Below are 27,921 nucleotides of genomic sequence, written 5' to 3' on the forward strand. Positions count from 1 at the left end.
GTACTGGACATCCATTCTGCCTATGGTGGATATGTAAGCTAGGTCTATCTACAGGGGCATCTGTAATGGCAGAGAAGAGATTCTGCTTCTCTCAGTCAGGGATGAGGAACCTGTGGCTATTCAGATGTTGTGGGACTACACCTACCATCATCCCTGACCATTGGCCATGCTGGCTGGGGCTAATGAGCTGCAGTCTAAAATAATCCGGATGGGGAACAGGTTCCCCACTCCTGCTCTAAGACATAGCAACACTCTTCTGCCACACTAGTTTCCTAAACATACTGAAATCAAATCACTATTAAACATGGGATTAAGCAGTTTTTAAGCAGTATAGCATAAGAAAACTATATTTTGTAGCTATACCAATTGATTGGACTTTCAGGAAATACCAAAATATTTCTCTAAAACAAAATTATGCTTCTATTTTTATTTTAGGTTATACACCAGCTTTGGCCTGTGCTCCCAATAAGGATGTGGCCGATTGCCTAGCTCTCATTCTGGCCACAATGATGCCTGTTTCATCGAGCAGTACATTACCTTCCCTTACATTCAATGCCATTAATCATTACACCAACACCTCAAAAACTGTCACCTTTGACTCTTTGCCAATTATCAGGAGTGAACATAGTTCTTACTGTAGTTTCAACAACATTGGGAGGGAAGATGGCTACCCATATACGGAAGAAGATGAACTTAATGACTCAGATTCTGAAACGTATTAAGGAACTCCATTAGAGGTCTGAAGAATGATCTCGCTTGCTGAATTTCAAGATTGTGTTGTCAGAGAAAGCAGTCTCGTTGAATATGGGAAAGGATAGCCTGAAGAGAAGATTTTTTTTAAAAAAAGTGGGAGCACATGAAAAAAATTGTGCGACATCCACAAAACTTATAAAAGCAGGTTATGCAAAGGAAATGCTTTGGAATCCATGGTGCAAAAAATACATAAAATGTTATTTAATTGCAGTGTACTGGGTTGTCCATGGTGCCAGGCATAATCCCAACAAAACCACGCACCATTGTCCATATAAATGAATACACAGTTATAGAACTGTGAATACACAGTTATAGAACAAAGAGGACAATAGATTTAAATCTATTCAAAACTAGAAGGCAATAATTGAGTTTGGTACAGAAGGCATAGTTTGTGCAGCAAATTGCCAAAGGACCAAATAACTTGACTTTTTAATTAAAGAAAACTTTTTTGAGAAAACTTGAATAGGTTAAATAAGTAATAGTCTTAACCAGCCCTTAAATTAATTCTGGCAAATAATCTTAGATTTGGTTTTAAATGTTGATTTGTTTTTAATCATCTAACAGCCTTCCGACACTATTAAATGAAATGTACCATGAAAAAAAATGAAATTTTTGTTCTGTTTTTCTCTTAAATGAAATTAAAAAGAACTTGTCACAATCTTATAGTACTAAAGCTGTAACTAGCTTAACCAGGAGTAATCAGGGTGAAATGTGTGCAGTATAATAAAGGGGAGACAGCAATGCAATAATTTATTGCACAGCTATCAAAGAAAATCCTGCTGTTTTAAAAATATATTTTTATTCAAGATGCAGGAAGAGTAATTATCTGGGCAAGTGAAACTGCATCAAAAACAATTGCAATATCCCAGTGCCCTGCTAGGCCGCCTTAGGAAAATGGAATTTTCTACAACTCGCCCAATCTTCAACAGCATATAGTGAAATGAGATTTGTGCCTCTATAGTGTATATATAATTTTTTTTAAAACTAGGCTTTTAAGGCACAGGATGTGGCTAGCATTGATTTAAAATGTTTTCCCTCTTATCAAAAAGGTACAGTGTCGGATCTTTGGGAACAGACATACAAAGTGCTTCACTTTACAGCTTATCAAAAAATACAGGTCCTTCTGCTATAGTTAAAACTTGCCCTGAGTTTGTCTGATTTATATTAGGCTACTGTAAAAAACCTGAAAAATGGAAAATGTTTTCTCAGACTTAAGCTGAAGTTTGTTAAAATTGAGGCATCTTACTTTATTTGGTTCTGCTTTAATTAAAAAGTAACAGTTTAATTATAACTTGCTTATGTACATGCAAGGACATCTTGCATGTTGAGGTAAAACAAATGAATTGCTATAAACTGACCCCAACCTTCTTTTATCCTTTTTGTATTGTGAAACTGGAAACCTTAATGCTATTGTAAATTATCAGCTTGTTTTCTGAACATAGTGTGGAAACACAGGACAGTATTTTGATCTATTTGATAATTTTGTGGGTTTTTGAATAATTAATGAGCATGTACATAGAAACAGCAACTGCTTGAATACTGTATTTACCTGCACTCTTTCAGTACATCAAGATTCCTGTGTATATTTTACAGAGTATAATAAAACCCAGATGTGAGTTGTATTTAATGAATAACTTGTGTAGCAGTGTGGGATACTTCTTTAAAGGGCTTCTCTGATTTAATACCTCAGATTTATAAATCCTATTTTACAAAGCCTTCTTAGTCCTCTTGATTCTAAAGCAGAGATCAATAATTCATATACTTAAAGATATACTTTGGAGGCCTCTTGGTCATTGTATTTTGATCAGTAGTTGCCTGACTTCACTACAGAAGGATCATATGCTTTTGGACAATTGATAAGCTTGGTAACTTTTGCTTTACTAAATGCTCTTTGGAAATGTCCAAGATGGAAAGGATGGTTTACAGCAGATTAATCAAAAGGCCTGTCTACCAGAATTGAAATGTAGCAATCTAGTTGTAAACTGACTTCCTAAATGTTCAGGATAAGACTTTTCTTTTACATTTAACTTTGCTCACTTCTTGAAGGTACTGTTTTTGGTGAATAGGGCTGCCAAGTTTTGGAGCACTGAAATCACAGTGAACAAGAATACTTTTATATATTTGTTTTGCATTTGCTCAAAAATCAAGTTAGTATTACTGTTGACAGTTGTCTGGTATTTTTCTCATGCCCTTCAGGGTTTTTTTTCCATTCAGACAGGCGAGAAGAGAGAAGATAAAACATCTTATTATTTGTACCCTGATTTTTCCTTTTAAAGGAATTCGAAAGAAGCTAATATCATTTAAAAACAAATTCTATAATTTCAAAAGACAATTTCAAGCAAAGTATCAGATAATAAAATGCCATTATAAACCTAAAAATAAACTTTATGAACTTCCAGCCCAGGTTAATCAGAGCAAGGGGTGAGCAACACCAAACACTGCAAAGTGCTGGGCAAAGAGGAAGTAGAGGCAGCTCATGGGCTCAGCACCTGCTGGGAAGGGTAGGGGCTAGAAGGGAAGGAAAAGGAGGCGACTGTAGCAGTGACAGAAAATGGAAAGGGGGGGGGGCGCTCCCAAGCACAGAAGGCAGGCAGGGATATTCCAGGAGGCACTCCACTCTTAAGCCCAGTGCACTATGAATGATACTCATTTTAAGTCAGCTTGAAGCTCAGGAAGGGGAGAAAGATGAGGATTGTCCTCGATTTGCCCCAGGAGGCACGTGCTTCCGAAGTGTAGTATACTGTCAGAGAGCCTGTCCTGCCTAAATGAGCCAAAATTTGTGGACCCCTGCAAATTTCATAAATTGACAAAATAATCCAACCTAAAGCAATTTTTCAGTTATATACAGTTCAAGCCTAAGAGCTCCTGAGTAATCCATACAGTTCAATAATAGTCCCCTTTAATTAGTTTCCTGGATTAATAATTTTGATACATTCAGTTGTAGCAAATACGTGATTCAGTCCTTCTCATACCATCGTCCATATAAAGCAGCTGTTATTAAGCCAGAAGATCCTCCCTTTTCCTGCATGACATAGTAGTTGTTTTTCCATCCCAGATGGTCAGCAAACTCTAAAGTGACACCAGACCTTAACAACAGAGGAAAGATAAAAGCAGTACTGAAATTTCCTCGGAGTTGAAAATCTATCAGTCCACTTGCCCTTGTGACTTCTTGCCCACAAGTAGTATAGTTAAGTCCGGCACACTTCACTAACACACAGGTTTGTACATAGTATGTTCCATGAACTGTGTGTAGGTCATCAAAAACTCCTAAAACATAGAGTTCATTAGATAAATCCAATCTCTGATAATTTAAGTAACAACAAAGTGTATTAGAACAGACTTGGATATCTCCTTTAGCTTCCATTATGGGCATTAAAGTGAAATTATCATACATCATTTCTCCATAAAATACGGGTGGAGGTTCCCAGGATGCTTTCTCTGCTATGCCACAGTGGGCTTCTTGATCCTCCTTAGAACAAATGTGGTGGTATGTATGGGAGCTTGAAAAACTCTTACGTATGTTGTCAGATATTGCAGTTTTCTCCATATGGGCTTCAAGCTCTGATGTCATAACAGGAATTTCTGCCAGTATAAGCTTACCATTAATACTTTCCATATCATAATACATGAAAGAGTTTGATGATGTGTATATACCACTGCCTGTCATACCCAGGTCAGGCTGATGGATATTCGCTGCCAAAAGATTGATGTTAAAAGCAGTTGCAAAACCTCGTTGAAATTCTACTGCTGACAGAAGTGGAAGCTGGTTCATCCATGCAGTAGGATATGCAACCTGTTTTACATTGTACTGCTTGATAAGGTTCACAGCTGGTTCATAGAATAGGATATCAAAGCAAGTGAAAATTCCAAATTTGCCTGCAAAAGGTGTATCAAAAATAGTGTAATCTATCTCTGGTGGAGTATCAAAGGCATATTCAAAATACAGATTTTGTTTTCGGTATCTGGCTAGGAGTGTACCACTGTCGCTAAATACTACATTAGTATTAAACTGGTATCTTCCATCTGGTGGACAGTGGGGATCACTGCGCTTGCAGGGCTGCTTGGTTCCTACATTTACCACTAAAAACACTTGATTCTTCAGTGCCATACAGCTGAGTCTGTGCAGAACCTGGAAAAATAGTTTTTAAAAATAGAAATGTAAATATTGAGCTGTTCCATGAACTAGCTGTTGGATTAATCACAAACATAACATGTATATTTGTAACTGATTTTTCTTTGGAATGATCATTTATGAAAATATGTTGAGTGCTTCTGAATGTGATTTGCAACACAATCCCAAGCATGTTTTCTCAGAAGTCCCTCTGAATTCAGTAGTATTTACTCTCAGGTATAGGACTGCATAGGAAATCAACCCTGACTGCTCATTGGAAGGACAGATACTGAAGCTGAAGCTCAAATATTTTGGCCACCTAATGCGAAGAGAAAACTCCCTGGAAAAGACCCTGATGCTGGGAAAGATTGAAGGCAAAAGGAGAAGGGGACAGCAGAGGATGAGATGGCTAGATAGCATCACCGATGCAATGAATATGGACTCGAGCACACTCGTGGAAAGAGCAGAGGACAGGAAGGCCTGGCGTGCTATGGTCCATGGTGTCACAAAGAGTCGGACATGACTTAACGACTGAACAACAACAACAGGACTGCAGCTTTAAGCAGTTATCTCCTGATTCTTGCAATACATTTTGAGATTATTTCCCAAACATGAAATTACTGTGCTGAAACTTCTATCTTCACTACATTAGCCTGAAGTATTGCTTTTAGGGAGACATTGCAACGTTGAGAAGTTTAAAATCATTATGTTTCTTTAGGACGCAATCCTATGGATGCTAGACAGCATCTAGACAGCCATAGGATTTTTTGGTTTCTACGAACTGAGCTTGAAGACAAGGCTCTGAGCTCAGTTCCCAGAAAATGTGCTCCCTGCCCCTTCCCCCACTGCCCCACAGGTGGCGCGGTTTGTCCCCGGTTCCATAGTCATAAGAGCAGCATCGAGCAGGTGAAAAGGGGGTGTTCCCAGGGGTGGGGAGGAATCTGCAGAAGTGCTGTTGCATTTCCTATGTGTCGTCCAGCTTCACCTCCTGCTCCAACGCGCCTTGGCTAGACAGCTGAAATCAGCCGTCTAGCTGCAAATGCAGGGCGGCCAAAGTGCGGAGGAGAGGATCCCCTCCGTGCTCCTCCTGCCCTGCATTGGATAGTCAGCTACCTCAGAGCTCGGAGGTGGCCGACTATCCCCATAGGATTGCGCTCTCTGTCAATTGATTTTTCTCTCTAAACTACTATTGCTCTAATTGTAGCACCAGCAAAAGAGGCAGTATTTCTCTGTGATCGTACACTTTGTGGGAAATATATTAGAAGTTTCAGCAAAGGAAATTAGAGGGGAGAAACCTAGGAATCTTGGGGGGGAGGGTTAATCAAATAATTTTGAAAGAATGTGCAAAGTTTGGAACACTCCCCCAAACATGAAATTACAGCCTGCAACCAAGATCTCCAACATGGTGTCCACAGACACCTCTACTGCCACCCACCAGGCTCCCTGCTCCTCCTGATTTCTAATGCCCCTGGGGCCCATGTGGTTGGTGGCTGCAGCCCAGTGCTTCATTTTGAAACATGCCCAACCACCCAAGAAAAAGGTAAGTTGTGCAGTGGTAGGGCATGTACTGGGGGATGTTTTGCCTGGGTGTGAGTGAGGGGGAGGCATGTGCGTTGCCAGAGGGGATGGCTGGGTGTGCATTTGTGGTCTGCTGTGGATGTGTGTGTTGCTCTGAGCATCACCAATTTGCCTTCTCTGAAATAGAAATTTTGTGGTGCTTTGTTGAGGCAAATACGTGATTTGGCATTTGGCTCAGAACCCACCTCTGCCTTGTACTCAGCTTCTTGGCCAAGTTGCTTGTCTCTGAGCCTCATTAGTTTGCCATCTCAAAAATGGGCATGGGAGCAAAAAACTGTGGGTTCAAAAGAGTGTTTTTGGAGCTCAGTCCCCATCTCTGCCTTGTACTTAGGTTCTTGGGCAATTTACTTTTATTTTAGTCCCACCAGTTTGCCTTCTGAGTGCCACATCCACCATAGCAGCCATTTTGTGGGAGTGCCCACAATTCTCAAAATTCCAAATGAACATTCAGGTCTGCCTGCATGATGATCCTTAGGGTATGCACATACTGCTCCAGCCACCAAGTCCACTTTGACAGCACCTGTTGTTTGTTTGAGAAAACTGAATCCAGACCCATCTCAAGAGGTGATCAGTATTGACAGAGCAAACTGTCTTTGATCCTTGTGCACAGCCAGATGTACAGTTCTGCTGCACACAAAGATCTAGAACTGAGTCAGGGCAGATTTCATTTTCCAGAATCAAAACCATTAACTCTAACCTACTGACTTCTTGCAAATTACATTACATTTAAACTGTCTAACTTAGAAGAAAATGGTCAGTTTTTTGTTTGTTTAAGAACAGAAGCCTACTCATGCAGCGCAAATAAGTAAAACACTGCTTTGTTTCAAAATATTTGTTCTTTGAGCTAACACAATAAGGAAAAATTATAGCATTTTTGACATAACAAAGTGCCAGATATATACAAAAGGTAATGTATATAAATGATGGTGGCTGTAGCAGGTAGGGGTCTATTAAGCCCATAATAGCCAAACATGCTTAAGTGACAGAAATCAATGGATGTGTATTTATAGGACTACTGAAGTTTTACTGCATCCCCATTGACCTTGAATAGGTAGGCCCCTAAATGTTGAATATAGAACTAATACATAACAGAATCTTTAAAAGTTAGTCATGTCATTTATATTTGCCTCCATACTAGATCTTTCCTAAAAATCTCAATATATCAAAGTGGATATATTGTTCATTCGTACAAAAAGCATATTTAATTAGACATCCCAGTTCAATGTTGTAGAAAGAAATGGTTGCATCCAGATTTAGTTATACTTAAATTAGACCTATTCAGATCAATGGGACTTAGTTATTACTAAAGGCCCACTGATTTCAGTGGGTCTGCTCTAAGTATAACTGGATCTGGAGACTACACATTGGCTTTTAAGATACAATCCCACCCTTCTATCAGGAGCTATGTAAAAGATAAAACACTAATAAAATATAACCTGTTCCTTAATAATGTTTGGCTTTTTTCTAAATCCTATGAAAGCAAATAATATTCAAATTGTTCCTCTGTTTCTGCTCTTTTTTTCTTTTCTTTTTTACACTGGGAACTCTTGATACCTCAGTGTCATTGAACAAGTATACTCCTTTGCATGGGTTCCACATAACAGGATCAGGATATGGAATGAAATCCAAGTAAGGATAAATGGATGTCCTGGTGAAGTTGAACCCCTGAATTCCATCTTCAGGAAAGATGACTATCTGTGCCCCCTGCAAGTAAATATAAACAGTGTTAGCCAGAATAAAAAAAGGGGAAAGGCTGACATGAAATCTTTTCGAGAGGAAACAATTGCCTACATATATTGTCTTAATCCTATTCAAGTGTTGCCAATTACTGAAACACGTAAAGCATTGTATTCCATCTAAATTATATTTTTTTCCAGATAGTTCTAAGGCTCTGGATATATTAGTATGAATAGTCAGATCGTATATGGTTTTACTACTTCCGAGATTAGAGAGTGACCACAAAAGTATTCTCCAGTTACTTTTTGGCTGACAACCACAAACCACTTACCTCAGAACAAAGCCTTAGGGACTTAACTCCAGAACTATTTCAAAGTGGCAAAAGATGCTAGGAGATCAGAAGGCAAACAATTTTAGTGGCAGATATCCCAAAAGTGACTATTGTATTATTCTAAAGCCTTTGACTGGCTTTAAAATTTTGGATCAAAAATTGTGGCAAGTTCTTGGTGGTTTGGGGATACCAAGTCATCTTGTCTGCCTCCTGAGGAATTTGTATAACGACCAAGTAGCAACGGTAAGAACAGACCACAGAACAACGGACTGGTTTAAGATTGGGAAAGGAGTACGGCAGGGTTGTATACTCTCACTCTACCTATTCAACCTGTATGCAGAACACATCATGCAACGTGCTGGGCTTGATGAATCCAAGGCTGGAGTTAAAATCACTGGAAGAAACATTAACAATCTCAGATATGCAGATGATACCACTTTAATGGCTGAAAGCAAGGAGGAGCTGAGGAACCTTATGACGAAGATGAAAGAAGAAAGTGCAAAAGCTGGGTTGCAGTTAAACCTCAAAAAAACAACAACAAGATTATGGCAACCAGCTTGATTGATAACTGGCACATAGAGGGAGGAAATGTGGAGGCAGTGACAGACTTTGTATTTCTAGGCTCAAAGATTACTGCAGATGCTGACTGCAGCCAGGAAATCGGAAGACGTTTACTTCTTGGGAGGACAGCAATGACAAATCTTGATAAAATAGTGAAGAGCAAAGACATCACACTGACAACAAAGGTCCGCATAGTTAAAACAATGGTATTCCCCGTAGTAACCTATGGCTGTGAGAGCTGGACCATATGGAAGGCTGAGCGAAGGAAGATAGATGCTTTTGAACTGTGGTGTTGGAGGAAAATTCTGAGAGTGCCTTGGACTGCAAGAAGATCAAACCAGTCCATACTCCAGGAAATAAAACCAGACTGCTCACTTGAGAGAATGATATTAAAGGCAAAACTGAAGTACTTTGGCCACATAATGAGAAGACAGGATACCCTGGAGAAGATGCTGATGCTAGGGAAAGTGGAAGGCAAAAGGAAGAGGGGCCAACCAAGGGCAAGATAGATGATATTCTGGAGGTGACGGACTCGACCTTGGGGGAGCTGGGGGTGGCGACAGCTGACAGGAAGCTCTGGAGTGGGCAGGTCCATGAAGTCACAAAGAATCGGAAGTGACTGAACGAATAAACAACAAAAACTTTTAAGGATCTAGGTAGACCCTAGTTTCACTGGATTGGGAAAAACTTCAGTAACAGCCCCGATGCATCGTTGGGATGATGATGTCAGGAGCGCCCTAGCGGCCTCTTTCAGTAGACTCCAATAGCCAACTCAAGACACAGATGAAAGGATTCTTTTCAAGGCTTTAATCCTTTTACAATTTAATGACTCTTTCAGATGCTAATCACCAGCAACTAAGCAAGGAACAGCAGAGTAGCCTATGCTCTGAATAGGCAGTTGATCCCCGTTCGAAGGACAGTCACTTGAAGACCCTGAACTTATGGGCTAGGGGGAGATCCTCCCTCTTTCCCTTGGGTCCATGGGAGGCGGCTGTTATTTGCGCGCCAAACGGGCGCTACGCCTCCTTTCCGCGCCCTCCATCGCTCGTCGCTCCCTGCGTCTATGTCAAGTGTCTAGCAAGCCCCGTTCCCGCACTTTCTCACTGCTAGGATCACTATCTCAGGAATGCTGGCAGGAGGAATCTCTGCCAGCTGCTGTGCCTGTGAGGGATGAACTGGCTCCTCTCCCACGGTTTGCTGATCCTCCTCAGAATCCGAACTGCTCTGGGGTTCTATCGGCTCAGTTTCCACCCTGACAGATATTTGGTTACTGGCCCTACACCCATACAATCCTCGACACTCATGTACAGGGGATGGCCATATGCCTGCAACCTAGCGTTTCCTGCCTGCATTGTCTAAGTGTTCTGAGCTTAAGTGCCTTCTGTACCCTACCCCCAAACATGATAAATCCCACCCACTTTCCACAGTGCAGTTCTTGTACGTCTTCTGGTCCCTGAGGTTGTACCTCCCAAAGTTTTGTGTTCTCAGTTTGGAGTAGGGCTGGGAACACTCACCCTGTACCATATTAACTACAGGCAACATTGGTCATACTTGGGAGATAAAAGGTAAGCACCTTAATAGTATGCCAGCCACACTGTCATTTTTTACTTGTACCAGCATCGGCATGTTAAAAACAAGCATCCTTGCCAGGTCAATCTGTAGATAGGTTTACAAAGTAGATATAGGTGGATGCTACCCTAAAAAATGACCTTGAAGGTCATTTTCAAGTTTACATATCACTTCTCAGCATGGCTTAGTCACTGACTCAGCCAAACCTACCTCACACTGTTGTTGTCAGGATAAAATGGCGAACAGGAGAATTATGTATGTTGCCTTAAGCTCCATGGAGGAAAGGCAGGCTATAAAGGCATGGCTTTGGACTGTTGTTTTAACCAATTAAAACCACATTGTTCACTAATTATTCCAGAAGAGAAGCCAACATAGCTTGTTGAAGCAAAAATCAAGAATTCTGTGGCTCCTTAATGGCTGGCTGGCTTGTTATGATATAAGCTGCTGTGCATTTCAGCCAATGGCCCTGTTGTGATTGTGCCTGCCACAATAAAGACAGATTGCTTACCTGTAACTGTAGTTCTTTGAGTGGTCATCTGTGCAGTCACACATATGGGGCTCCGCGACTGCACGGAACCTCCATTCGGGAAAACTTCTGTAGATGAGGAACGTTTTTGACGGGAACCCTCCCCTACCATCCCACTCCGCATGTCCGAGTGGGTACCTGCCTATCTCCTCAGTTCCTTGAGACTGCAAAAACAGTCTCAGATCCGAGGGTCCTTCAGTATCAACATCAACAGGATATTGACACCAAAGAGGGGACAGTGGGCAGGTTGTGTGAATGCACAGATGACCACTCAAAGAAGTACAGTTACAGGTAAGCAACCTGTCTTTCTTCTTCATGGTCTCTGTACATCACACATATGGGCGATTAACAAGCCAACTTACAAGAGGAGGGTAGGTGTCCTATTGGAACACAGAGGAGAGTACCGCTCTTCCAACGGTGCAGTCCAAGCATGGACATCTAGTTTGCCCCCCAAATGAAAGTCAACAGGGTAGACCATGTTGCAGCCTTACAAAGGTCCTTCAGAGCCATCCCTCTCCCAAAGGCTGTCGACACTGCCATAGCTCGCGTCGAATGCATGCAGATTTGATGCAAAGGCTCTTGCCCACGGAGTTGGTATGCCAGTGCAATGGTTTGAACTATCCACGCAGCCAGCCTCTGGGATGACATGGGTAGTCCCTTGTTAGGTCCTGCATAGCAAAGAAATCATCTTTCTGATTTCCGAAATGACTCTACTGAGATTATGGAGGTGTTTCTCCAGGTCTGAAGACAGTGTTTGGAAGAAAGCTGGAAGCACAATAGGCTTGTTGAGATGAAATCTGGATGAAAGGTGAAGTCTGGACGAAGGACAACCTCGTCCTTGTGGAAAACTGTAAAAGCATCAATACGGAGAGCACACAATTCATACACTCTCGGAGATGACATGATAGCCACCAAAAAGGCCACCTTCCATGACAGTAGATGGAAGTCAATAGTAGCCATAGGCTCAAATGGTTTTGATGTTAATGTTTGTAAAACTAGCAAGGGGTTCCACTGCAGGGCTAAGTCCTTCATGGGAGGAATCAAGTTCTGCAACCCACACAAAAACTGCTTGGTGAGAGGATGGGTGAGAACCAAAAAACCCTGCACCTGTCCCCTCATAACTGAAACAGCTGCAGCATAAGCCCCAATAGGAATACTTTAGACCCTTCTCAAATAAATGTTAAAAAAATGACAGAATGTCCAAGATTGAACTGGAGGAAGAACGAAAACTTTTAAAGCAGCAAAATCCTCAAACACTGATCACTTGCTATGGTACGATCACCAGGTAGCTGGCTTTCTTGCGGCATCCAATACTCACTGCACCTGTGACAATATGAACATTCTATCCTCCTCTCTCAAATCCTCCATGCCAGCAACATCTGGGTGTGCAAGTCTGGATGTCGGCTCCATCCTCGGTCCTGAGTGATTAGAACCTGCTGGAGCAGGAGATGAAGAAAATCCCCTCCTGCCATATCGGACAGGATCATGAACCAAGGTTGTCTCGGCCACCAGGGTGCCATCAATAGATGGTTGGTCTTCTCCACCTTGATCTTCACTGCCACCTTTCGTAGCAGAGGAAATGGGGGAAAGAGATAGAACAGCGCCCTGCTCCACTGCAGGAGAAAATCATCTCCCAACAACAAAGGACCTACTCCTGCTCTTGAGCAGAACATCTTGCAAACTGCATTTGATGGGTTTGCAAATAAGTCTACTAACGGATGGCCCCATCATCAGAATAGGCGACGTGGGGAGAGAGTTCCCATTCATGGGATGCTCACTAAGTCCAACTGAGGGAATCTGCCAAAGCGTTGTCCAGTCTGGCAATATGAATCATAGTCAAGCAAATGTCTCTCAGGACAACCCAGTCATAAATCTTGAGAGTGAGTTTGGATGAATGAGTACCTCTCTGCTTGTTTAGGTGCCAAAGAACAGAGGTGTTGTCCGTCAGGATCTGGACATGTCTGCCCCATACATAGGTCATGAAAGCCCTTAAGGCTTTCCACACCGCCAGCAACTCCAGGAAATTTGATGTGAGCCCATCCTTCTGCTCCCTGAATTCACAATAATCCACAATAGGCTCCCCAACCAAGGAGAGAGGCGTCTGTGGTGAGCACTCGAGATGGATGTGGCTGAACAAACAGGATACCTTGAGTGAGATTGTTTGGATCCATCCACTAATGGAGAGAGGACGCAGTGCAGTCTGGTATCCAGAGTCAGGTTCAATAAGCATTGGTCTTGTGAAAAACCCAGATAAACCAGTTCTGAAATGGTCTCATTCTCAGGTGTGCCCACTCCACCACTGACACAGTTGCAGCTATGTGCCCTAAGAGATACTGAATGGTGTGGGCTGACACCTGTTGCTGTTAGTAAAGAGCACTCGCCAAGGCGATTAACCAATCCAAGTGTTTTTGAGGGAGATATGCGTGACCTGTCTTTGGGTCCAATACCGCCCCAATGAAAGAAATAACATGAGTGGGGGATAAAATCGACTTTTCCTCATTGAGGCAGAGGCTCAGAGCATCAAGAAGATTCAAAACAACTACGATGGCATGATCCAGAAACTTCTTGGAAGGACACAAGGAGCCAGTCATCCAAATATGGGTAGATCTCAATGCCTTTGACATGGAGGTGCACACATACTACTGACATGCATTTCGTGAACACCCTTGGGGTTGTTGCTTGTCCGAAGAGTAGTGTCAAGGGCTCCTTGGAGGGCTCTCTCAGTCTAATCCAGCAGCCAAGTCCAGACGCAGACAAAGGGATTCTTTTCAAAGCTTTATTCTTTTTTTATAACTTACAACTCTACAGGTAGCAACTAGATCTGAGTAGCAGCATCCCTATGCCCTAAGTTGGAACAGTTGGTCCCCGTTTGAAAGGCAATTACTGGCAGACTCCTGAATATAAGGACTAGGGAGAATCCCTCCCCTTTTCCCTTGAATCCTCTGGGCGCAACCGTTCTTTGAGCGCCAACCAGGCGCTACGCCTCCTTTCCGCGCTCTCCATTTGGCGCCGCTCTCTGCGACTGCTCTTCCTCCGAATCAAAACTACTCTGGGATTCTATGGGCTCAGTGTCCACCCTGACAGGTAGCACATGAAACTGGAACATGTCGGGTCCAATTGCAAAATACAGATATTTTTGATACACTTCCTCTATGCTGATGTGGAAATAAGCATCCTTCAGTTCCATCGCCATGAACCAGATGCCCTTCTGAAGGGGGGGGGGATCACTGCCAGCATAGTCATTCTGAATCTCTTGGGTGTGATAAATTCACTCAAGCGTCTTAAATCTAAAACTGGACGTAGTCCTCCTTCCCTTTTGGGAACTGTAAAGTACTAGGAGAAGAAACTCCTGTCCATCTGGAGGAAATGCATCTGATGGCACCCTTCCAAAGAAGCGACGCTGTCTTGGGATGTAACGGTTCTTATGGTGAAGTTATTCAGACAATTCCAACAGCGGTGGGGAAGTCAAATTCAATCTTGTATCCTTGGCGAACAATCACCAGCACCAAGCATCCGATGTTATTGCATGCCGTGCTGGTAGAAAGAGAGAGAGACGGTTCCCCAAAATTAGAGCAGGCAGAGGTGGAGAGACACTCAGAGCTTCCCAGTCAAAGGTGCTCCTGGAAGAAGTATCAGCCTTCTCTTGGGATTGGCGAGACTTAAAAGGAAGAGTACTGTTTCCTCTGCTGCTGCTGTTGTAGCTGGTATTGAGGGATATGATCTGCGGGTTGCCTCTGAAAGTATGGCTGATGCCAAAATCAATGCCTTGGTTTGTAAGACTGTTGTTGTTGTGGCTGCCCTATGCTCATCTTCTTTGCTGTTGATCTCGCCTTTTGGACAGAGTCCATCTGGTCATCCATTTTAGAATTAAATAAGCCATCACCATCAAAGGGTAAGTCTTCAATTCTAGACCAGGCCTCCAGTGTTAGTCCAGCTGAATGAAGCCATGCATGGCATCGTAAAGCCACAGAGCCTACCATGGGTTTCACATTACAGTCAACCTGATGACGTACAGTATTAATTTCTTGATGGGAAAGTCTAACTTGATGGGAAAGTCTAAAGTCAATGCTTCCACCTGAAACATTCTGGCCTGCTCTCTCTAGTCATCTGGGAAGTAAGTATTTAAAGAATCCGTTTTCTTCCACAAAAATAACTGATACCGTGACATCATGGCCTTATAGTTCGCAACACAGAGCCCTAAGGCTGCTGATGAATAAAGTCTGCATCCTTCCTTGTCGACTGGAGATGCATGCGATTCTTGGGACTGACCCTGAGCTGATTTGACTATTATGGAATAGTATATACAGCATCAAGCACTGGGTCTTGTATATGTTCCATGGGTTGCTGCACATCAATTCCTAGTGATTGTGCCATTCGCAGCACCTGCTCCGAGAAATGACCCATATCTTCTGAAGGGGAGGCTCTGTCTCGCATACCTACAACCTTGTCTGGAGAGGAAATAGATGGTGGTACAGAGGAATAGGATCCGATTGATAATCCTCTGCAGAATCCTGGGAGAGATCTCTTTGGGCTATTGATTTTAGTTGTTCACCTTGCTGTTGAGCAGGAGGAGATGGCAATGGGCAATCAGGAGGAACCTGGTCAACGTAGCCTCATGGCTTATTTAAAGAAGATGAGTGCGAGCGGACCGGAGGCGGCAGCAGAAACACATCGTGGTCTGGTGGGCAAGAAATTGTAGCTGAAGGGCCAGTTCTGTACCGAGGAGAGGTCGCTCCTAAATACCTGATTCGATCATAGTATTGATGGCAATCTCAACGCAGCTGCCAATTGGTAAGATCTTGGAGGCAGCATGGACCAAGCAGAGATGCGATCCCACTCCCGATGTCTATCAGAATACTCATCTTCATGGTATCTTAACAGCGATCAGTATCTTAACAGCGATCGGTATCAAGGAACACAGTCCCTGGGAATGGCACATGATTGAGCCCTTCCGTACCAAGGTGACGGTATGCTTGCAGATGGAGATTGTGAGCCATGATCCCGAGGGATGGAATCCATTCAGTGTTAAACAAGAGAAAAATCTCTGATCTTGCCTTCAGAGGCCGTAGACACAGAGGCTCTAATGGTGACATGGCTGTCGGTACCGATGATAGCCCTGGAATTTGTGAATTCAGGAGAGGGGAAGGAGGAGGAATCTCCAACTCCAAGACTCTTGGTGGAGTTTTCCTAAGCTCCTTCCTGTTCTTTTTCTTCGGTGCAGTTTCTGGCACAGGCTTAGTACATTTCGCATTTTGGCAATCTTTTTGGCCACTGAGAGCACTGGTGTTGGAGGGTCTGTCTGCCCCACCTCTGAGGTTGACTGAGGGGGTGAAACTGTGGTAGGTTGTGGCATCTCTCTTTGCACAGAGCCACCCAGTTCAGGCTGGGACTTTTGGGTATCCGCTGCTTCCAATGCCCTTTTCCACAAAACCGCCTTTAATCTGTCCAAGTGATTTTTACGGGCCTGTTTTGAGAAAGACTGGCAATGGTGGCATGTCTCTACCATATGAGACTCCTCAAGGCAAAGGAGGCACAAAGAGTGTCCATCGGACGGGGGGAGTTTACCACTGCAGAGGACGCACTTTCTGAAAAGGGCCTTCAGTCCATAGGCCAGAAGAAAAATGAAATAACAAACAACTATACTAACTACTCTTCTTCTTTTTGAGGATAAGAAGAAAAAAGAACGAGAAATACCTCAGCACTAACTCACCGAAAAATGCGGACAAAGTTCCCGAAGAGGCAGCCATGATGGCAGTTGAAAAGGAAGTAAGGAGATAGGTGGGAACCCACTCGGACATGCACAGTGGGACAGTAGGGAGGGTTCCTGCCAAAAACCCTCCTCAGCTATAGAAGTTTTCCCAAATGGAGGCTCCATGCAGGCACAGAGCACCATATATGTGATGCATAGAGACCCCGAAGAAGAAACCAATTAACCTCCAAGGTTAAAATCATAGCCACATTTTAACTAAAGGATACGTAAGGGTATTGCATTACCTGTTTAGCAGCAGCAATCACTTGTTCTTCATAAATATCGAGGTTTCTGTTCATCAGTTGTAATGCAGACTGTCGATCAGTGATGGCTGTTGGATTGGGATTGAGGATGACATGATGCTCGTACACAGCAGCAACATAATATCCCTCTCTGCGAACATCTGCAGAGAGAACTTGGTAACAGAACAGAACAAGTATACAGCTGCTGCCAAAAGAAATGTCTGCCATGAACCTAAAATGGAAGCACATACAAATGGAACATGACCAATAAGGCATAAGATGTGTGTAAAGCTTCTAATGCTTATTGTTCTTACTTTATTAAAAATTTTACAACTGAGTGGCAAGATCCCCCTGTAATACACAAACTGATTAATGCAGTTACCAAATAAGTGTGCCTATGTTGCTTCTAAATTCACAGGAATCTGTTCCAACTAACCCATGAGATGATGGCTGTAGTTCAAATATTTGCTCTATTCCCCGTATGCTAATGGAGAAGAACTGGCATAAGGAACATATCTGACTTACTCCACTGCTGGAGAGGATAGCACTGACAATGGCTTTACTACCTCTAAGCAAAGCTGTAACGAATGTGGCTACTGGTGTAAGTTATTTCTAGTCAAAACACTATGTATGGCCTGACAATAAGAAATGGCAAAGTTTGCCTGTACGGGATGCACACTGTTCTGGAAATGGTCTGCCTCTTGTGAGAATTTCTTCCATTAGTAATTTACTTACTCACCTTGCATTTCTTGAATGGGGACAATTCAATGAAATCTTGCACAGCAGTTTAAGAAAGATACTTTCTACAGGTCAAGACTGCTGTTTTACAGAAGACAGATGTGTACATTAAATGATGCACAGTGTCTGGGACCTGCACAAGTATTTTGGGGAGTTCTAATGGTTAGTTTACACATTGTTAGTTTGCAGCTGCATATTCAGGGGGCAGTGGGGGCTGCACGCTGCCCACGCCTGATCCACATGATAAAATGTAGGCTGAACCAGCTAGTGCTATTTTCAGAGACAAACTGCATTAAGCAAAAACAAAAACTAGGTGACATGAACAGAGGACCCAGTGGGCGACTTCATCACTGCAGCATCTCAGGGCCTGTGCAAACAGGCCTTTTCAACCCATACCAGTACACGCAACTGCAGGTCCTTAGCATAGAGGCAGTATGGGGCTATTCTGCAGAGGAAAAGCAGAATGTACCTTTTGTAGCAACACTTTCTCTCCTCTTGGTTGTTTGCTGCAAGGCCGAGGCTGGAGTGCAAGCAACGGCTAACTCAATGAGCCTTTATCTGCTCCTTACCCTGTTACCACTGGCCATAGGAAGCCATTGCTTAGGAAATCAAATAGACAAAAAGTTCCAGGTGCTCTGGACAAACGAGAGGGAGAGCAGAAAACATGTCAACATATTCTTACCGATGCATGCCCAGGCACGTGTGCTTGTGTGTATAGCAGCCAACAGTTTTTGTGCCCTGGGCAGACCTTAGCCTTAGCATGAAAGATCTTTATATAAGATTTCAGTTTGTGAGAGCTGGATCGTATTTGCTGTAGAAAGGGCAGAATGGAGTCATGGATTTGGGCATGTGCACTATGCATGCAAAAAAAAAAAAAAAAATCAGTCTTTTTTGTGGCATGCAGGATCCCAGTTCCATCTTACCTATAGTCCCCTAAGCAGCTGCATCTTAGGTTGGCGTGAATGCTTTCTACTCCAGTTACACCCTCCACCATAACACACTTTGTACAGGTATTTTGTATCTATGTAAACAGCAGTAAAAACTGGCATGGTTGCTTTACCCTGCAAAGTTTAGCTTAATATTATTCACTATCATAGCTGAATATTTCTTTTTCTATTCTGGAACCTTTGGATCTGCCAGGTTGATTTCTCTCCTCTCCCAAGGTATGGTTTCATTGCTCATAGATTTTTAGCTGGCTGCTATGTTTAATATTTTATATGTATTATTATTTTTATAATTTTCTTATTGTTAGCCAATTTGGTTTCTTTTTGAAGATAAGGTGGGATATAAATTATAAAAATACCATTGTATGGGCACTTAACACTGTCAAATCTAATATAAAATGCCAGTGTAAAATGGGGCAAAAAACTCTAAAGCACAATACAATAACTAAGTTGCTATTATGTTACCAGAAGCTTTTGCCTTGTTAGTATATGAAAAAATAGTCAAATGCCAAAATTAAAATGGACCTAGCTTGTTTTGGACTTTAAATACATTCCAGCCACCTAACATTGCTAACTCAGGACGGCTGGTTATTATCTGGTATCCAGCTAGCCCGGCTGGTTTAAAGCACCATCATTTCTGCAGAAAATTAACGTGACACATTTTGCAAAAGATGTCCAGGATTCTGGACACGAGACTGCTGATTTCAACTTTCTCTGGCAGGCCACAAAACAGAGACTGGGGGCAAGTATTAGTGTGCAGTAGTCAGCATTCCTTACACTGCAGAGGGCAAAAGATGTTCCTTGAGTTATTAAACATTTCCTTCTACAAACAACAGGGCCTGAAACGGTAGCTTGGTGTTTATTAAACAGGATCTATCAAATGAGTTACTTAATTCTTTTTATGTTTGGAACAGTTACATCTTGTGGCTAAGTTTCAGGCAAAGGAAAAATTGTTCCTAGGAGGCTTGTTAGAGGAAATGCAAAGTGACCCCATTAACCATTTGGGCTGTCATTTTCTTTGCTATGTTAATGTTTGTTGATCATTGGATGGTAACTTTGGAAAGTGTTAGAGAAGTGCAAAAAAAAAAAAAAAGTTTGAACCAGAGAAATGCAAGCAAAACTCTGCGGCCGGGGGGGGCGCTCATTCTCGCCACAGTCCTTTCCTCTGAAAAGTCACTCCTGAGTGAAGGCATCATTTGGAACAGCATGGAATCAAGACCGGGGGGGGGGGGGGCAGCTGGAGGGAAGGAATCAGCACGAATTAGAAGGGGGAACTTATAGAACTAAAACTGACTTCAGGTCCCTCTGGATCTCATTTAATAAAACAGGTTGTTAACCTAAGTAATGTGTATATCATGCATGCTTGTTTTCAGAATGGTACGCAAACTCACCCTAGAACATTTGTGAGCATTCATGTGTTCGACTTTTGCTTCATAGATTATTTTACATCAAATGATTTGTCCACGTATTCTGATATTAAAAGTTTTTAAAAAATGATCAAAGGGCATGTTTACAGCATTAAGAAAACGATAGTTTAACACATTTACTGCTGTTAACTGTCTATTGTTAAAACCTCTAATGGCTCATGTGGCTTTGTATGAGGTCTGATTTCATCTTTTGTATGGGAGTTGGAAAGCTCAGATGGTTAATTGCCGCTGGAAACTGACAGTCGATCATTGCCAAAAGGATATATAAGCTGGACACATTTGGCATGATCCATCAAGTAGTGCTGCAACCACTTTTGCGTCAATAGAGTTAGCACACCGCTGGCACAAGAGCTTAAACAGCAGCTGTAATGGTTCTTCTTCCCAGTAGAGTTACAATGTTTAGGACAAAGTCATAAGTCCAAAGAACAACTAATTAAAAAACCAATAAATGTGTCATAAACAAGAGACGTGAAAGGAGCCCAAAAAGCTATGTGCAAGGAAGGAGAACAACAAAGGATGCAATCCTATATAATTTTTACTACTAAACTCAATAGGACTTATTTCTGAGTAGATATGCATAGACCTGTGGTGTAACTAATGATCTTTCCCTTAGAGACATAATGTTAAAGATAGCAGCACATCATACACGCAGGCCAAACTTATTTTTTAAAAGGGTCGTTCTGGAAAAGCATTTCATTGCTACATGCCACTGTGTTGTGCTGGCATACATTTGTTTTTTGGTGTTTTTCTTTTACCACTGAACTATATGCAACTGGATCAATTTCTACCAATGAAGCATAAAAAATTCTGGAAAACTATTTTAAAAAGAATTGGGCAAGTGACATTTCAAAGTTAACCCTGGCTCAATTTACTTTATTATTATAGGACCTTAAACTAATGACTTATCCCCTAACTAATACCAGTACCAGTTATACATCAACTGGTGCCATTCCTTTGAGAACAGTCCAACTGCTCATCTCGTTTGGTATTTTTCATCTGACAGTGGCCAGTTCCAGATTTTCTAGAATTCTAGAGCAGTAAACAGCTGGGCTTTGTCAACTGTAAATAAAGCAGGTCTCGCCAAAGGCCCAAATGTCTAGTAACTTTGGCTCCTAAACGGGTAAGTAAGCCTATTAAACATTTTTCCAGGGCTGAGATAAATTCTGATTCAAGTGTTACTTTTGGACCTGCTAAAGTCACCACAATGTAATTTTTTAAATTAAACCTTTAAAAACAGACATGGTGAAATGCATACTAAATGCATACCACCAAGTAAGACTGATTTCGAGGAATAATTTATCTCCAGATCAAAAACACAAATGTATAAATCCACCCTAAGGGTTTCCTTTTTCATATAAAACATTCTGCTTGCAGACAAACAACAAAGGAGACCTGTGTCAATGGACTAAATAAACATGGTAAATACCTCCTCATCCTGAAGACAGCTCCAGATTGGAAACAGAAGCATGTTTTGAGTGCACTGTGGGAAGAAAAGCTTATGCAGTTTCCTCTGTAAACCTTGCTGGCTCTGCTCATTCCCAGCGATGGCTTTACAAACTGTCCCATATTTGAATAGAGAATTCAGAGAGGAAACTGCCATTGGGTTAGATCCAGGATCAGCTTTCTGCAAGGGGAAAGGCTCTACTCGTAGAAGGTCCCTCTGCCTGATTTTTGGGGATCACCCTCCCCAACACACCACAACTCACCCCGTTCAACAGGGTCTCCTGACTCTGCCTGTGTAGTATTTTCAAGGGACTGGAGTGGTTGCTGGGGGGGGGGGCAGGGAAGTCCACCTCTGCCAGCGCAGTTCATCCAACTTAAAATCTATATCCAACCCTTTGACTTGGCAACTCTGGGTTATATCCAGATTTAGGCATTGACAACTGGGCTGGCAGAAGCAGACTTCCCTCCAGCCCCCTGAAAATGCTATACAAAGGCTCAGGGGACCCTGCTGAATGGGGTGACCTGTGGGGTGGGGGAATCCCAAAAACTGAGTGGAGACACCGAACAGAGCTCTTCTGTCAATGGAAGGCAGATCCCAGATGCAACCCTCTGGATCCAGGGCTGATTCCCTCAATGTACATGACATTCAATTCAGTTTTTACAGCCAACCCTCTGGATTGGATCCAGACACACTGATGCTTAAAAGCAAACCCACTGAAATCAATGGGATTTAAGCTAGTCATGGCTTACTTTGTTCTATTGATTTCAATGGGTCCACTCTAATCGTGACTAAGTCTGTGACTAAGCTGTGACTAAGTCTGGATCCAACTCTCTGTATAGACCTTCCTACTTGCAGGACTGTCCTGTACATCATGCAGCCCCCTAGCCCATTGTGCAGAGCAGCATTAGGCTGATGCAAGCCAGGGGTCTGCGGTGGGTTGGAGAACAGGTGGTAAAAACCAATTGTCATGTACACTGAGGGAATCAAATGAATAGTCTCAAGCACCTGAGCAGTAACAATAGCCCCTGGGAAGCCCTGCCAAAGGAAGTGAGGTGGGTGGCTCTTGGGAAGAGGGATTTTTCTGCTGTGGCACCCTGGTTATAAAATGAGCTTCTCAAAGAATCTCACTTGATGCCTCTTTGCGGCACCAGCTACATACCTTTTTATTTTTATTTTCCCAGCATTTTAGTATTTTAGTTCTGTTGTATAAAATCTGTCATTTAAATTTCTGCACTGCTGCTAGGTTTTATTCTAGTTTTACTGTTTTAAACTTTTAAATTTTATATTGTATTTTATGCTGTATTTTGTGGTTTTAATTGTTGTGAACCACCCAGAGAGCTTCGGCTATTGGGTGGTAAAGAAACAGAATTAATTAATTAATATGTGGCTAGTGCACCACATATAGCCCAGGGTCTGGATATACACAGATATGTTCAAGAGGTTATAAAGCGGGGGTATGGCCAAATACCAGCTTATTTTGGCTTAAAGCCCTTACTGCCAATAACTATGCCTTAGGAGAGGCATTTCAACCTTTTAGAATGAGGAAAAAAGGTACAAATGCTGGGAAACCACCAAACTATCAGTGGTTGGGGAAACAGGTGTGGCCATCTGGAAAGCTTCCATGGGCTGGGGGAATCTGTATCCCTGTTGTAAAGGTACAGGGTACTGCTAATAGAGGACTTAACAACAGCCTAAATAAGGCTATCCTTGGCAAAAAGATGAATGTCCAATTATTTTTATTCAGTAAGCTTTAGACAACCTTACTTTTATTTCATCAGTATTGATATCAAAAACCTATTTTAAAAAAATAGAATACAACTGTATTCTATTTAACGCATGATGGAGGCTTAGGTATGTAACCATTCCTACAGTCCCTTTCCAGAACGGCTACAGAAAAGGAATCCTAAGCAGAGATCATCAGCTGGGTCCAGACTTTTATTAACTTACTTTAGTCCCACTGAAATCCATGGGACCTGTTAGTCATCACTAACTTCCAGACAGAGAGGCTCCTGGTTCTATCAATCAAAAAGGTTTTCCTCCTTAATAGATTTTTTTGTGGAAAGAAAAGAAATGGGAGAAACAGCAGAAAACACAGGAGGGTTACAAATGCTGACACCTTAATCATCGTAAAATTCCAGCTAGGTAGACCCTGAACTTAATGGTCTTATGCCCACCCCACCCCCCTCACTTTAGATGGCCACGTGTATTACTTCAGCTGTGAAGCACACAACTAACATTTCTCTCTCTTCTCCACACTGCCATTCCATGCTTTAAAAGCACTTCTATATTCCTGATATGTTAGAAGTGTTTGCCAACCTTGATTAAAAAACAACACTCTTGAGCATGTGGAGTTTTGCATTTTTTAAACTCACTTAAATAGCACCACAACAAACACAGAAGTAAATGGAGTTCCCTTCTGCACCTACCATTCTCCAGGTGGTCATTTGCTCCCATTCCCCCAGCTGTGGCACCCTGGACTTTGGCCCCATGATCCAGCCCTAGCTGTACGATTGCACAAGACAAGCCTCAGCTGGAAGCGCCAATAGTCTGGGAACCAATAAGACCTGTGTTTATTCCTAACTAATCACAAAATAAGGAATGAGTAATACAGAAGAGACAAAGGGAGGGAGATATACATCTTGGAATATATTGAAATAGTTGGGAGACCAGCTTTTCTATTTTAGGTTTGGTCACATTTAGAAATAATGTGCAAGAACAGCAGCAAATCCCTTGTGGGGATTTTTGCTAGCCAGTTTCTCATAGCAAATTACTAGTCTCAACATGAGTTCTGGGGCAGTTATTGAAACAACAGTTAGGAACAGGGAAGAAGATTTAACTCTTATCACAGTCTAAGAATGCAACACTGCAGTTTTTATAGCTAGACTTTCAGTTTCAAGTTACAAGATGTTCTTTTTTCCCCTTTTTTTTAAATAGTAGAAAATTTAACATTTTATTACCTTAGGCACTTGGTATTTGTTTATTTCAGATGTTCACTTTTCAGGTATATATAGTCAACCTTTTATTACATTAAAACATACCTTTATAAAATTGAAACAATAAAAATAAACTTCCATAAACAAGTAAAACCTGATATTGACAATCTCCTATGTCACAAAACTCCCCTCCTTTTACAACTTATGTATGAATATGTTAACTGTCTGAATAAACTGTAAGAAAATAACTTATGTTAATTAGAGTTAATCAAACTCTGCAAGATTTTTCTACTGTTGGCTGAGGAATGCTGGGAGTTGTAGGACTTTTTTCTGTCTAAACATGCTTAGGGTTGTTCCCTAAGGGTTGTTCCCTAGACAGCGTCTGAGGGGCAACAGGACTGTTCGGAGTCCCCTCTCCGAGGTCGGAGAAAGCGCTCCAACCTTGGAAGGGGTAGTCAGAGATCCAGCTCCCCTCCCCTTCCCCCTCCCAGGCAGCGTGGAAAGAACTATGCCAGCTGGCTTTCAATGTCAAGAATTCAACCTTGGAGAGGGGGAAAAGGGTGAGGAGGGGAGGAGACTGCAGTGGGCAGGATGCAAGCTACCCTTGTTGCAGAACCCAGAGTCAGAGAGACCGCGGAGTGAAGGAAAAAGAGATTCTTTATTTAATGCACGGGCTTAAGGCTGGAATCATTTCCAAAGAGCCAGAAGCCCCAAATACATCAGCACATTGTTTTTATAGACATTGTGACACATAGGAAACGGCTCCTCCTCCCCCTCCCGCGTGGGGTTGCAGTCCTCAACATTTCTTCTCCTAGCACCATTGTTTATAATACAAGAACTGGGTTACAGGGTAGCCATGATAAGGAGAGAACAGCAGAGAACAAGATATACCATTGTATGACCTTTGACAAGATAAGGAATTCCTGTGTCTCGTCAGCTTACAACAATATATTCAAGGGAGAAAGAGCTCAGCAAGAACATGAAGCATGAGACTGCATGAGGCTACTTAGTCTGACCCCCGATATGGCTGCTACACCCTGAGCCTCTGCCAGCCTCCTTCCCTCCCCGTCCGAAACAACTTTGCTAGACAGGCAAAAAAAAGCCCACCTAGTGGAAAATGCAGGGTGGGAAAACAGGGAGGCAAATATTACGTCTGCCGCTTCTTCTGCTCAACATACAATTATCATAAACCTGCATGTTTGGGAGTTTACAATAATCAAGGGCGCAACTGATAGGATTGCACCCTAAGTGACTTTGGGTCAGTCATTCTCTCAGCCTATCCTACCTCAAAGGGTTGCTGTGAGGATAAAATGGGGAAGGGGAGAGAGGAATATGATATATGCCACCTTCAACTCCTTGGATAAAAGGTGAGATATAAATGTCATAAAAAGAAAGCGCACAGCACTTTTTAGAGCGGGGGAAGCTTAAGCCACAGTTTAATCCCAATTTTTTAAGAAAATCTGTTTATGTAAAACATTTCTATAACGCCCTTCAACACCAACTTTCAGGATGATTTACAAAATCGCAAATAAAAACTAAATAATAAGAAAGTAATAAAGAGCATATTTCACCTAAATATACACCTCCTTTACTGCTACACATTTCTCAGCAGCTGAGTTACATGGCTGCACCAGTCTACTCCGCACTGCGCAGCTACTGGAACTGGTTCCTCCCCTAGCTACTGTTCGGATCTCCCCCTTCCAGCCCCCCAGAGCCGGGCCTCCAGGCGCTCCTGCTTCCCCACGAAGACATCGCACCCGCCTTATTCTTGTCGGATCGGATTGGTGAAGTAGGACTAAAGGGCAGCCAATCAGGAACACTTCTCCGGCACGCGCTGCCTATGTTGGAAAGACTGCGAATGGTTTACGCCAGGCCGATCTGCCAGCTCCGCCCACCCAGTTAGCTCCGCCCACTCGCCCGCTGGTTACGCCCACAGCCCTCTATCCTGACGGGGGAGCATGTCAATCACAAGGTAGCGCTTTTCCTCGTTGGTCAAGGCAAACGTACCTCAGCCAAGCCGAGTTGGCCGCTGCCCGTCTCGCCACTGACAGGAAACTAGAGCAAAGCGATGGCCTCGCAAAGTCCCGCAGGGCAAGAAGAGGAGGAATGCCTCAGCGGGGCTCAGGTCATCGCGAAAGCCCTCAAGATGCAAGTAAGGACATCGTGTGACCTTTGAACCGGCTGCAGCCGGAAGTACGCCGACCTCCCTACGGGGAGCGGGAAGGATCATTTCTCTTGGAAAGCGCGCGCGAGCGGCCCTGTTGCGTAAGGCGCGCGCGGGGGGGGGGGGTGTCCAAGCCGGAAGAAAGGCTCGAGTCCCCTGGCAACTAGTTCTAGTCGTTGGTCGCCCCCGCGATAACGGGGCGTAGAAATATCTGCCGGAGGAGACCCAAGCTGCTGAAAAGACTTGGTTTACAATTTCAGCGGACCTCAGTGTAGGCTGATGGCTCCGAGGCCAGTGAGGCCGTGAAACCTCCCTGGATTTCAGTCATAACCCATCAGAACGCCAAGGGAGCTGTCCGAGGTGCTGAACCCGTTCTGAGGACAGGGTTCAGCACTTTGGATAGCTCCTTTAGAGCTCTGACTGAAGCCCAGACCGGATTCACTTCCCCACTGGAGTAGGAGCCACCAGCCTCCACTGGCGAACCTGTCTGCATTTCGGCACCTCTCACTATGAACGCGGTTACCTGCACTCCAGCTGCCTGTCTCAGTGTCCTGGCTGACTTTTCTTCCGCACGAAAGCATGTGCCTGAGCAGCTGCCCTGTGGTAGAGATTTTGCTGTAATCTCATAGGAGGGAGGAGGAGGTTTTCTTTTGAACTCTGCAAAATGGCTGGATTAGGGCACTTAGATATAGGGCAGGAATGGGGAACCTCCTGCCTGTAGAGGGCCCCTATTCTGCCAGCGGAGGCTTGGACTCTCTGCCCAGGTCCCCAGCCAGCCAGCGGAGACTCAGACTCCCTCTCCAGGTCCTGCTTCTTGGAGGCTACCAAGGGCTTTGGGGGGAGGCAGGAAGAGGAATCGTTATCTTCAATCAGTGATCGGAGATACACGTGGATTCCCCATACCTAGAACACCCCTTGCCCTCCCAAGTGGAAGGGCTTCTCCAGTAGGGAAAGGCATGAATCAGGTACAGCCACCCTGATGCAGATGTGGGAAGTTGTTCCGCCCCTCGTCCACCTGGTGCCTCAATCAGGCAGCTTCAGTGGGCGCAGGCTTTCTGGGGTCTTGCACTTGGGTCAAGGACCCAGCTTTGCTGCACACCATCTTTCTCTGGCTGGGGAATGCCAGCATACACCAAAGCTGGCCAAGGCACCAGGTGGAGGTGTATTCCTCTAC

General features: G+C 43.2%; 3 protein-coding genes across 23 annotated transcripts in view; 2 read left to right on the plus strand and 1 right to left on the minus strand.

The window, feature by feature from the left end:
• The window catches only part of ANKRD28 (ankyrin repeat domain 28), a 139,500-nt gene extending 137,580 nt beyond the window's left edge, over positions 1–1,920 (plus strand). For all 3 annotated transcript variants that reach the window (XM_084858448.1, XM_084858447.1, XM_084858446.1), the window contains one exon: positions 436–1,920. In XM_084858448.1, the coding sequence (XP_084714574.1) occupies positions 436–722 (287 nt within the window). In that variant the 3' untranslated portion in view covers positions 723–1,920. The remainder of the gene's footprint in view (positions 1–435) is intronic.
• BTD (biotinidase) lies at positions 1,668–27,429 on the minus strand. Of its 14 annotated transcripts, XM_084858460.1 has the most exons (8): positions 26,591–26,751; positions 24,077–24,197; positions 23,598–23,689; positions 21,633–21,686; positions 18,305–18,470; positions 17,101–17,329; positions 7,997–8,146; positions 1,668–4,882 (listed from the first exon to the last, which is right to left on the minus strand). In XM_084858460.1, exons 6-8 carry the CDS (start codon positions 17,323–17,325, stop codon positions 3,710–3,712), a joined length of 1,548 nt encoding a protein of 515 aa, XP_084714586.1. In that variant the 5' UTR covers positions 17,326–17,329; positions 18,305–18,470; positions 21,633–21,686; positions 23,598–23,689; positions 24,077–24,197; positions 26,591–26,751; the 3' UTR covers positions 1,668–3,709. The 14 variants fall into 14 exon arrangements, with proteins under 14 accessions (XP_084714586.1, XP_084714583.1, XP_084714591.1 ...); XM_084858457.1 differs by lacking the exon at positions 21,633–21,686; XM_084858465.1 differs by lacking the exons at positions 24,077–24,197; positions 26,591–26,751 and adding an exon at positions 26,155–26,347.
• The window catches only part of HACL1 (2-hydroxyacyl-CoA lyase 1), a 37,426-nt gene continuing 35,995 nt past the window's right edge, over positions 26,491–27,921 (plus strand). For 3 of the 6 annotated variants that reach the window (XM_084858452.1, XM_084858453.1, XM_084858454.1), the window contains exon 1: positions 26,526–26,735. In XM_084858452.1, coding sequence (XP_084714578.1) covers positions 26,652–26,735 — 84 coding nt within the window. In that variant the 5' untranslated portion in view covers positions 26,526–26,651. Of the gene's footprint in view, positions 26,736–27,236; positions 27,351–27,921 lie in introns of those variants that run through there. The other 3 variants (XM_084858449.1, XM_084858455.1, XM_084858450.1) reach the window with 3 other exon arrangements.

Source organism: Heloderma suspectum, chromosome 5 (genome assembly GCF_057233095.1).
Source record: "Heloderma suspectum isolate Gila_16-S chromosome 5, 16-S_ref, whole genome shotgun sequence".
NCBI lineage: Eukaryota > Metazoa > Chordata > Lepidosauria > Squamata > Helodermatidae > Heloderma > Heloderma suspectum.

What these genes read in the sequence shown, in the direction of transcription:
- BTD (XM_084858456.1), bottom strand. Translation starts at nt 17,373, where the DNA reads ATGCCTTATTGGTCATGTTCCATTTGTATGTGCTTCCATTTTAGGTTC. An exon ending in TGATTGCTGCTGCTAAACAG is followed by an intron (nt 8,147 to 17,100) that starts GTAATGCAATAC and finishes ATTTACTTGCAG; the next exon opens with GGGGCACAGATAGTCATCTT. An exon ending in ACTTGTTCAATGACACTGAG is followed by an intron (nt 4,883 to 7,996) that starts GTATCAAGAGTT and finishes CTATTTTTCCAG; the next exon opens with GTTCTGCACAGACTCAGCTG.